General features: G+C 36.3%; 2 protein-coding genes across 2 annotated transcripts in view; one reads left to right on the top strand and one right to left on the bottom strand.

Moving 5' to 3' along the window:
* LOC140934033 (tetraspanin-17-like) overlaps positions 1-2,964 on the bottom strand; it is a 97,860-nt gene extending 94,896 nt beyond the window's left edge. Inside the window, exons 1-2 of the mRNA XM_073383716.1 lie at positions 2,804-2,964; positions 252-440 (exon numbers count right to left, since the gene is read on the bottom strand). Coding sequence (XP_073239817.1) covers positions 252-440; positions 2,804-2,875 — 261 coding nt within the window. The 5' untranslated portion in view covers positions 2,876-2,964. The remainder of the gene's footprint in view (positions 1-251; positions 441-2,803) is intronic.
* A 7,954-nt stretch (positions 2,965-10,918) lies between these two features.
* LOC140935488 (tyrosine-protein phosphatase non-receptor type 13-like) overlaps positions 10,919-11,769 on the top strand; it is a 51,311-nt gene continuing 50,460 nt past the window's right edge. Inside the window, exon 1 of the mRNA XM_073385030.1 lies at positions 10,919-11,073. Coding sequence (XP_073241131.1) covers positions 10,941-11,073 — 133 coding nt within the window. The 5' untranslated portion in view covers positions 10,919-10,940. The remainder of the gene's footprint in view (positions 11,074-11,769) is intronic.

The following is an 11,769-nucleotide window of genomic DNA, read 5'->3' as shown; positions in this document are numbered from 1 at the left end:
CACCAATTTTTTTAAGGTATCAGAACAATGGTGTAAATGGCATATTTGTCAAAACATCTCAACTGAGTTTTGATGTGGATGGTAGCTAGGCCCTTCATGCCCAGTTGTTAGAGACCTTCCAAAGGGGTGGAAGTGTCAATAATCTTGGCACTTTCTGGAACATCCACAATCTTTTTGTAATGACGAGAAAGAGGAAACAATGAGAAAGTTTAAGCAGACCCGTCCTAATATTATTAAGCAACTCAACATACAAATTTCAGTAGGCAGATATTTTCCCTCAAAGCACCAATACATCCAGTGAATCCCAGGATAAACATGATGCTGCCGACAATGATCAGTGCAAAGGCTGGATCCAAAACAATATCACTGAAGAAGTCTTGATATGCCGTCTTTTCAAAGCGAGCGTAGAGTCCAATACCAACTATCAAGCCACCTATCAGCTGTTGAAAGAGAGATGAAACATGTCATTTCCAAACAAAATTTTACCAAAATTTATAAATGTTTAAAGCTTTCAGAAATCAGATGAACAGTATCTGAGGGGTGCAGAATGGTTCCTCAAAAAATGTGGGTCTCCAAAAATGTTGGCCTGATCTTGAAATCTCGACAGCATTTGCGACTGGTCTTTTTGTGTGACTTTATGTCTCAGGGTCAAAAATTTATTTTACGTCTTGTTAAACTCATCAAATGTCTCAAATTATAAAACTGGGGTCTCAAAGTCTTGCAAAGTATTGAAATTACCATTTGATACCCCTCATCAGGGGGAAAAGGAGACATGAAGTAAAATAGAAAAATTGTAAATCCTGGCAAGCCTAACCTGTTCTTCGTTTTTTAATTATGTCAGTTCAACAAGTCTTGATATTGCTTTGAAAGTATGTTCTAGTGAAAGAAGAAGAGTTGTTCTATTGATGGAAAGTGTCCAAATTTCTCCTTGCGGCTTTATTTGCGAACGCGAGGAGAGTTGATGTTAGCAAATTTCGGCTTGAAAATATGGCCATTTTGAGACTCTGACCATGAAAACTAATATTCTCACTTTCCTCAAAAATAAGAGGCTTTTTGCGAGAACAACTGACATTAGATTACTCATCTACCTAAAAGCTATTTATGAACAAAAAATGAAGGAAATCGATTTCTCAACTCTTGCTGCTCGATGGTCAATATTTCCTGACCGTTGCTCTTAATGACTGGTCCATCGGGAAACAGTTAATATTGTTTCCCAAGAACCTCAATGTTTCCCTAGGTGGAGATTCTCAGAAAACAAAATTAACTGTTTCCCAAGGGACCAGTCTTTAAGTGTTTAATATCATAATCAGGTTGTGGAAATTCATTAACCCTCACTGTAACAGCGGTCATTGTTCAACATTCGCGGGCAACAGCGCACTGTTACCCTTTGATGTCATAGATTTTGTAATGTTAGCCCGCTCATAGCTATAGATTTTGGCAGGAAACAGTTTCATTGTTAGATGTCATGTGAGTTCAAAGTAACCAATGAGAGCATGAGCTTTTGGGAAAAAAATTTTCAGCTGTATAACAATAAGGCCCAGTTCAGACGTCTTGCTTCTGCTGTGCCAAACTTAATTGTAATTCGGTTCGACTGTAGCACAGTAGGAAAACAACTTTGATTCAGATGTCGTGCCAGAGTCGAACCAAATTCAGGATTTACTGATGCCTCATAACAATTCTTCTCCCAACTCCCCGTGGGAACACAATCTCGCCAAAATACATTAATATAATTTATGAATTTTGTTTAGCATGGCAGGAAGCACGACGTTTGAATTGCTGTCGTGCCAGAGCTGTGTAGCACGGCAGCGCTTGTCGAACTTAATTGCTTGCCGAACTTTATTCAAAAGTTTGATTCAGACTCCGTGCTTCTGCCGTGCTTTTGTCGAACTTAATTCCTGAATTTAGTTCGGCACGGCAGAAGCACGACGTCTGAACTGGGCCTAAGTTTTGTTTGAACTAAGGCCTATGTTCTAGTCCAATTGGAAAACGCTCTCGAGTTGGTTAGTTTACCATGATATAAATAGGTAGTTTGAGAAATGTTTATAAACATGTTGTTTTTATTATTACCGTAATAATCATTACAGCTGAGCTAGTATCAGTGTTCGGAAATTCGAAAAGCTTTCAAACTCGCAAACAAACAATGGAAAACACATGTACACCTTTGGAAAAGCTTGGGACGTATCAGAAAATTAAGTTAAAAAAATTCAGTAAAAAACAGCGGTGCATACAATACTACGTTAATATATTTTCTGATTACGATCTACACAATGACGACCGAAGGCTGGATAAGTACTTTTTGGTAGACTCGTCAAGAGCCTATTTACGTCGTGTATATATATTATAACAACATGAACAACGCCAAGTGGCGACAAGGAAACGACATGACGACACACGTACGGCGAGCAATACTGAGAAATATGAGATACCATAAAAAAGAAGGCAAGTAAACATAGTTGAATTCTAAAATCAAGCGAATCTCAAACTCATCAGCAGTATAAAACGTGACAATAGGAAAGTGGAAGTAACTTGACGAGACATGTATGTGTGAGTACGCGATCGCCTCTCGTGTACTTATATAAACTTACCAGCTACGTAGCTGCTTACAAAATGAATCTTCATAGCGTTAAAGCTCATTGTACTTTACAGCAGTTTATTTTAATGGACGAGGTGTAATAAGGAACAACAAAATCAAGTGCATTGTGGTAGCGTTTCGAATTGTTTAGCAGTTTCACTCCTCACTCAGTCTATGACATTTGCTAATCACCATGTCTATATATTTCTGTCATTTTTCAACCAAACTTACCCAGAAGAACACATTGAAGAAGAAGAGCAAGTATTTGACACAACAGCTCACTTCTGTCCGTTCCTTAGGCATTGTAAATTGATTGCAGACGAGAAAGACAATATTATTTCAGGTGAAATTTTTGGAGAAGTCTGTGAATAAAGTGGACGCACAAGTGGAAGAACAATAATTGTGGCTGAACCAGTCTCCCCTCGTCCGGTGAATCACGCGAAGAGTATACGTCAATTGGTGATGTATTTTTGGCGGTGACGGGTGCTGGCTGGGAACCTCTTCATCAGTCTTGCTGGGAGGGAGGAAATGCGTGTAGGGTCATTCATTTTTTCTGAAAGTTGAGAAATGAAAAATGAAAACCTGGGTTCAATTTTCATTTTTTTTAAATTAAAAAGTGAAAAATAAAAATTGACAATTGATTTTCAATTTTCATTTTTCTCTAAATATAGAAAAATGAAAATGAAAATCGGCGTTCAATTTTTATATTTTTAGGAATTAAAAAATGAAAACATGAAAAAATGAATATCTATGTTCGATTTCCTTTGTTTCTGAACATAGGAAATGTGGTCAATTCAGTTTCTTTTCTTTTCTTTTTTTTTTTTTTGACTCAAAACGGAAATGAAACTAACACGGAAATAAAGAAAAACAACCAATCACGATACAACAGATTCCCGCGAAATTGCTGTCATTTGCTTCTTTAAATCAGCCTCGATCTTGTTCGAGTGTTTCTGTTCCAATGGAAGTAGATTATATTATTTTAGAATGAAGAGTAGAAAGACGAGTGAAAAAAGATAAGGTAACAGCGGAGAGATTGGCACAAATGTTTGGAGTAAGTCATGCCGCAAATTATTGTAATTGAGCTGATTTTTCTATGTGTTTTCGCAGGGAATGTATGTGACAACTATGGAGGAACTTGAAAACACCAAAACAACAAAAATGTTCTCAATCAAAGCCTTACACTGAAACCTCTCGTAAACGACCACCTCCGTAAGCGACCGTGACCACTTTTTCGGATGACAGTTTGAGAATTTTCTACTGTTTTAAACCTCCGGTAAGCGACCACTTGACAGATGGTCTTACTAAACAGTGAAGTACATCGCGGCAAAAATTGACAAAAATGAATTTATTCTTTGGCTGTCATTATTGCCTACACGACTATTACTGTACATGTGTTTTTTTTTAGTTCGATCTATAACTACAATATTAACCATAGTTACCCTTAAGAAAAAGACTCAGATTTCCAGGTTTCAGTTTAAGAAGTTACGTTTTTGTTCGTCAGACGTTTCAGGGACATTTCTGTAAAGAAGTCACGTACACAAGTAAAATTTTTTAACCACCAATTTATAGCGTCATCTAATTGAGTGTACTGTCACATAGAATAGCTAATGATTGTGTCAATAAAGCTAAATAAATTTTTTTAGAATAAATATACCACCCCATCCTAGGTTGACTTAAAAATTTCGCCCTTGCGGTCCTACCCTCGTAAGCGAAGACCTCCCGTAGGCGACCACCAAACCTTTGCATTTTGGGTGGTCGCTTATGGGAAATTCGCCTGTAGCTGATGTTAGAGGTCCGGTATCATCAGCCTTTGAAGTTCTTCCATAGCTGTCACATGCATTCCCCGCAAAAACACTTGGAAACTAACATCAGCTCATTACAATAATCTGCGGTATGACTTACTCCAAACATTTGAGCCCATCTCCGCTGTCACCGGCATTTTTTTCACTCGTCTTTCTACTCCTCGTTCTCCATCTCCTGAGAAAAAAATAATGTAATCTTCCTGCATTGCAACAGAAACACTCGACCGAAACAAGATCGAAGCTGATGACAGCAATTGCACGGTAATCTATTGTATCTTTATTTCCGGGTTAGTTTCATTTCCGTTATGAGTCCAGAAAAAAAAATGAAAATTGACCACAGATTTTCATTTTTCATTTTTCTGACAAAATTAAAATTTGACACAGATTTTCTTTTTTCATTTTTCTATGTACAGAAAAAAATAAAAATTGAACATAGATTTTCATTTGTCATTTGTCATTTTTCAATTTCTAAAAATGTAAAAAATTGAACACAGATTTTCATTCTTCATTTTTCTATGTTAAGAGAAAAATGAAAATTGAAATCAATTGTCGATTTTTTTTCCTTTTTAAGTTTAAAAAAAAAATGAAACTTGAACACAGATTTTCATTTTTCATTTTTCAACTTTCAGAAAAAATGAATGACCCTAATATACACGCATTTGAGGAACAGATGAATTTTTCCCAGCAATCTCCAGAAATGTTTAAAATAGCTTCAGACATCTTTATTCATGCTTTTTTGTTTTTTTTTAGGTCTTTTTCTTAAAATTTTCCGTTGGGTGCCCCTGCTGAATCTGATCACAACAGGCCCATATGTGGAGATTTGTTTTGAAATGCCCATGCCCTAATTAGCCTTGAAGTAGCCTGTGTACAGACGTCCCCTCCTCCCTCAGTAGAAACAAATCGGGATCGGGAGAGGAGACGACGAGGGAGCACAGGCAGCCCGAGCGTAACATGGCCAACATGCAACCTATGGCGTAATATGAGAGTTTGCATGGGAAAAACAGAGTTTGAAACTTAGATGAAATAAATGATATTGATAACTTTTTTTTGTTTTACTTGATTTATTTCATCTAAGTTTCAAACTCAATTTTTCCCATCCAAAACTCTCATATTACACCACAGGTTTGCCATATTATGCTTGGGCTACCTGTGGAGGGAGGAGGGGACGTCGACGTCTGTACACGGGCTATGAAGTAGCTTCCCAGGACAACATGATTTCAGTACTTTTTTCGTAACAAAATTCTAAATATCACAATTTTTCCTAAATATCATGAGATTTTCTAAATATCTCAAAATCGTCTAAATAACTTTACTAATATCTAAGCCTAATCTTAAACTGACCGTCGGACGGTGGAAAAGTCGTTCATTTTGAACGTTGATTTTACTAGTACTAGTTAAATGTTGTATTATTCCTTGTAATATGGTGGCCCACAACTGTCACGGCAAAACCAAAAACCTAACGGCAAAAACAAAATACCACACGGCAAAACTGAAAACCTCACGGCAAAAACAAAATACCTCACAACAAAACCAAATACTTCACAGCAGAAACCAAATATCTCACGGCAAAAGCAAATACTCACGACAAAAACCAAACCTATTTTGATTTTGCTGTGAAGTATTTGGTTTTGCTGTGAGGTTTTTGGTTTTGCAGTGAGGTATTTTGTTTTCCGCGAGGTTTTTGGTTTTGCCGTGAGGTATTTTGTTTTTGCCGTGAGGTTTTTGGTTTTGCCGTGACAGTTGTGGGCCACCATATTGTAAAATTTTACGCTTTCCAATAAGAGTCATATATCCATGAAAAGTTCTCTCCCAAATTGTTTTAAAAAATTATCCGCGCGTGGGCCGCCGCAAATCATGGCAACTTGAAAATGTGGAGTTTGAAAAGCGAGCCATAACGACATTGATGACTCATTGGTGTGGAATCAGCATATGACGTGGTGACTCGTGACCAATCGCCGTTCAGTGATTTCTGTGCATCTGCGAGTCATGACCGAGTCGTTGTGAAGCAGTTGTTTTCACAGGAAATTTATCACAACACAATCCAATTTTACCAGCTTCGTGGCACCAGGTGCTAGTATTTCCTTTTTAGATTTGTAGATTGCAGATTTACTTCACGTTTAACGTTGTTAGAAGTTTCTTCAGATCGCTCTGGTAACTTGCAGCTCTATCTTGGCGGGATCTTAGGGGGATCTGTCAACTTGAGTCATCGTGAAGCATTGCTTGTTCGGTGAGTATGATTTTATTGTTTTTATCTGGCGGTTCTAGGTCTATCTAGTTTGCCCATTTATAAATTAAACTCGATAACTTTAGGAAGGTTTGAGATTTTTTACACGATGTAGGATGTGTCGTTGCCTTATTCTTCGCATAAAAACGAAGATAACTAACACGTACTCAGCTGTTTATAGCACCTTGGATAAGTTCGGCAGTGTTTAAGCTTATATACGGCTGGTTACAGTGTGGTTACTGTCATAATTTAAGACTTTTTTACTCAAGGTTCAACCATGTTTAAAATGGGAGCTTCTCTAATGATGCCCACATTCTGGGTTATCCATATGTGTTCCTTAACGCCACAGCTGTGGCTGTGTTAAATTTTTTGGTCTTTACGTACAATTAGAGGAAAGGAACAACGTAAGCTAACATGCATGTACAACTTTTGCTCGATCGAGGATAAGGTGCCCGCTACACTCTAGACGCCAGAGAAGTAAGCAATTATTTGCGGTTCTTTCAGTATGTGAAACAGAATATTGCTTTAAATTTTTTAGCGAGAATATGTTGAACAGCCTTGTCAATAAAGTGAATCTATCATGAACTTGAGAGAGGCTCAAAACAGTTTTCATTAAAATCATCTTAATCTGCAAAATCACTGGCAGCGGGGTAAACAATATTTGATTTAGTTTGAGTTTTCGGGTGATCCTAAGTGTTGTTAATAGCTTTTCTAGTGCTCTATTTACAAGAGATGTATATATAGTAGGTTCATTTGAATTTCAAAATGTTTTTTAATTATAATAATATCACTTAAATTGGAAAAGTCCAATATAAAACATACTTGGCTGGACGATTTTTATGCCTTTTGAAAAAGTAGGGGACTTTCCAAAAATTGCTTGAGTTTATTTTTTTTTCTGCAGCTGGGCTTCGATATACTTCTTTAAATTCTTGATTTGATCAGTTCACATGTAGCATTAAATTGGACAAGTACACTGGCCATATTTTTGCTTTTCTATGGATAAGATAAATGGATTAAATACAAACTTAATTCATGAGCACTGTTAAATTTCATGTGTTTCTTCAAGTTTCTATTTATACATAAAAATATATATCCAGGGATGTCCCTAAGAGCCAGCTACCAGCTAGTTTTGCCAGCTGCAAAAAACCTTACCACCAGTTCAACTGGTATAAATTTTGAAGGTGCAATTGAGATAAAAAACCAGCTTCACTGATAAAAAAGCCTGCATAGCTTTTCCATAGCTACATCCTGATGAAAATATACATGTACAGTATACCTATCTGATTAATATTATACATATTAAGTCTGTGGCCCTTTTACAGTCTTAACTTTTCTGACTGTATGATGCTTTCTGTATTTTAGTCATATGTTTTAATGCTGGTTTCGCCTTTAAGGTATACCTTACTGCTGAGTTCCCCTTAACTTAGTGGGGTGGGCGATATGTATGTCCCTAGTCTGAATTTCAAATACAGTCATTTCATGTTTTTAGGAGTAGGCCATGTCCCTTTCACTTTCAAGCAATCTTTATGTCATTTGTTGTGTCATCATTTGGCCATGTAAGGGCCTCACTACTGCCTGAGAGACATTGTTAACTTCAAAGGAGAATTTATGTTGCTACTGATCATGCGATATTGTAGGCAAGAGGTATATATCCGTGGAGTACTAATTTGGGAGCTTGCAATGTTATTATTCAATATAAAGTACACAGTGGAAAATTCCTGCCATACATTCAGTCATTCTCATGCCAACAATAATTTTTACTCAGCAATCTCAGTTTTAGACTGCTTATTTAACAAGGTAGCCTTTGGCACGTTCTACAGTTATTAGTTGATTTAGTTCTGATACCAAGAAAAGATGTATTGTAACGTCATCTGTCAACAGACACCAAAGCCCTTCTTCAGTCCTTTTTTGTTTTGCTAATATGGGCACCTTTTTACATTTAAGTGACACTTGAAAAGAGCATTGCCCTGTTAAATGGTATGCAAACCAATATCACCTGGGAAGTTGTTGACATTCAGCTGTTACGTTAGACCACCACAGGTGTCCATATTGTGGTTTTATGTAACTGGTTTTATATGTTTTTAAAGTGTAATTTATTTTGTTTCAAACTCATACCCAAAGACAAAGAAAAGAAAAATTTAAAGCAGGTGTTAGTGAAAAACAACTTCTACATTAAGAAAGGTTATTCAGTGACTTAAAGTAATTCAAGTTTTCAAAGAAAATAAAAAAGTGTTACACTTATATAGAGGGTTTAGTGCAAAGGCTAGTTTCCTACTCACCCATAAGCTAAAGTAATTCAGTGTGGCCCTCTGAGTACTGCTTAAGCACAGCCCTGGTACCTTGCCAAAGTTCTTATTTAAATCCTGGCAAATGACCTTAAACCATTGCCTTTGCAAAAGTCAGTCAAAAGTGAGTCAGTCAAGTACTTTATAGGAAACTAGCCTTTGCACTATGCACTAAATTCTCTATGTAAGTGTAACACTTTTTTATATTTCTTTGAAAACTTGGATTACTCAAGTCACTGAATAACTGACTTTTGTCATTGTTATTCCTTTGCTATATGGTAATTTGAAACAATAATTGAAAAACCCATGTGTCAGGGTTAAAAACGAGGTGGAGTTTACATCTTTATAAAGAATAATTTGTTGATGATAGTTCAAAAGGTAGAAAACCTCATCTGTCAGACAAAATTCTGGGACATTTATACTGAAACATAGTTGGTTTTGCTCATACCATAGTGTACTACAGTGATTTGATCATCTCAATGAGACAACTAAAGCAGTCTGTGCCTTATTTGCACTCACTAGACTGAACATGGATCAGGTGACCATGTACATGTAGGGATCGATCGAGGTCATAAAACAGCGTCTTAAGTGAAGATTACCCAGAGTGAAGTCCTAAGTGACTTCTGATAAAATGCTGCATTCTCATTTCAATTACCTTGTAAATACTTGATAAGCAAAAGGAGAATTCGGGATTTGATCAGGAGTCAGTTAGGACCTTATTCCACATACCCCTTTTTGTTGTTAAGAATACTTTTCTTTCAATAGGTAGACGTATTCTTTCTCTCTATATAAAAAGTAGTCAAAGACATGTGGGCGTCATTACTCGTAAACAACCGATTATATATTTCTACAATACCATGGGTAGTTCTTGTATTGCTTTTTGTTGATTTGACTTAATATACAATATATTACTGGGGACTTTTAGATGCAACATAGAGTAATTAAGCATAGTAGGATGTCTTACATTTTTAAGTTACTAAGATAATGGTATATACTGTCACATTGGAATAATTTTTTGTACATAAAGTTTTATTTAAACCGTAAGTGCATTGGCCAGCTAAACCTCTTTAATGCTGGACTCTGTACTTAAAGTCATTCTCAATTTTTTTTCAGAAATATGAACATGTGATGCCCAGAGAAGATGAAGGGGAGGAAGCCCAGTTTTGATTTTATTTTATTGATATTAAGGTAAAGTAATTTTAGGTAATTTTTAAAAATTTTAGTTAATGCACAGGGCAAGAAGTTCTGCTAAATAAATGAATACTTAAAGTAGTCTTTCTTAAGCTACAGATAAAGCTAACATGAGTATCAATAAACTTATTTCCAGGATCCGTATGTCTCCTAAATAATTATCTTCAAATAGTTTCCAAGTCCAAAGAGTGAGTTGCCAGGAATTTTTTTTATAAAGTAAACTATGTTGACACTACAAGAGACCATATGCAACGGATATACTTGAAATTCAAGATGGCGGCTAGTAGCAGATTTTCTTCACAAAATATCTGGAAACGTGCTAATTTTCTGTAACAAGCAAAGATGCCTACGGATTGACTTTTTGCATGATTTCAAATTTATAAGTTTTCATGAATTGTAGTCATCAAATTGTCTGTTTATTGTCAGAATTTTATGCCCCTGCTCTCACTGATCAACTGACAAAATGAAGACTTTAGCAGTATTAAAACTGCTGAAAACTGTTTTAAGTTGCCTTTATTTACTGCCGAGCACTGTAATCATTATGGAGGAAATTTGAAATGTTGAATATTGGCAAAAAAAAATATAAAATCTTTGGTCACAGGTAATTACAGTTGATGATGATCTCTGTGAGCTGCCACTTGAAGCAGTACCAATGAATTAAGACAAAAACACTCTTCTTGTTCCTCAATATGGACGATACCATATGGACCATACTTTATCACAGGAGGCAACACCCACTTCTTACACCAAAACTCTAGTGAATACAAAGTTATTGTACATGTACTTTGTCCATGATGTAGGATTAATGGGTCATGTGTTGTCGTTTTTTTTATTTCTATAGTGTACCAGGCTAGACATATAAAGCCATGCCTGCCCTGACGGCAAATTCAGTCACGCTAGATGAGATTCTTGAGGTGCGTGCAGGTCCTTTAAAAGAGGAAGAGCTTTGGGCAATACTCAGTCATTCAAGTGAAGCTTTGCAAGATGTGCTTATTAAAGGTATAACAGTTAACCCTTTAAGCCCCAGTATCTACATACAAATTCTCCAAACTGATCTCTATGCATTTCCTTAAAGAATGAGTTAACAGAATTTGATAAAAGATCAAGGCATTGCTACTTAGCTGATCATTTTATTAATTCTCATAACTTATCTGTTGACAATGTATGGATATTGTTGGGAGAAAATTGATCTTGGTCACTATTGGGACTTAAAGGGTTAAATGAAGCATTTTCTAAGGGCTTATACGAAGGGGTTTCTCATCTTTACATTAGACAGCTTAATGTTTGAGACAACTGAAACTGTTCAAAAGTAGGTTGCTTCCTCTAATTTTTAATGTGTGTCCTGCCTATCCCCCATTACACCTGGTAGGATGTCTGAGCCACCCTAAATTCCAGATGTGTTGGATGTCCTCTAGGCTGCATAAAACAGCCAATTATTTGCAGGAAGGTGATTGAAAAAAATTGATTAAGTACAATGAAAAGCCATTAGGATGTGTGGGATTCCATTATTTTCATGAGAAATGTAGCCTTTGTCAAACTTAAAGGCAGTGCTTCTCGATTACTCAATTTATGTCCGTGAAACCGAAACTGTATAAGATTGCTGAAAATTATATATAGCCATCTCTGTGTTCTTGTATTCCTGGAAACTTGCAGTTTCTCATTTTTGCTGTGTAATCATCATTGAATTAGAAGCGT

The sequence above is a fragment of the Porites lutea genome, chromosome 4 (genome assembly GCF_958299795.1).
Source record: "Porites lutea chromosome 4, jaPorLute2.1, whole genome shotgun sequence".
Classification (NCBI taxonomy): domain Eukaryota; kingdom Metazoa; phylum Cnidaria; class Anthozoa; order Scleractinia; family Poritidae; genus Porites; species Porites lutea.
Note: the sequence above shows the minus strand (reverse complement) of the source record. Positions and strands in the feature narration are given on the sequence as shown.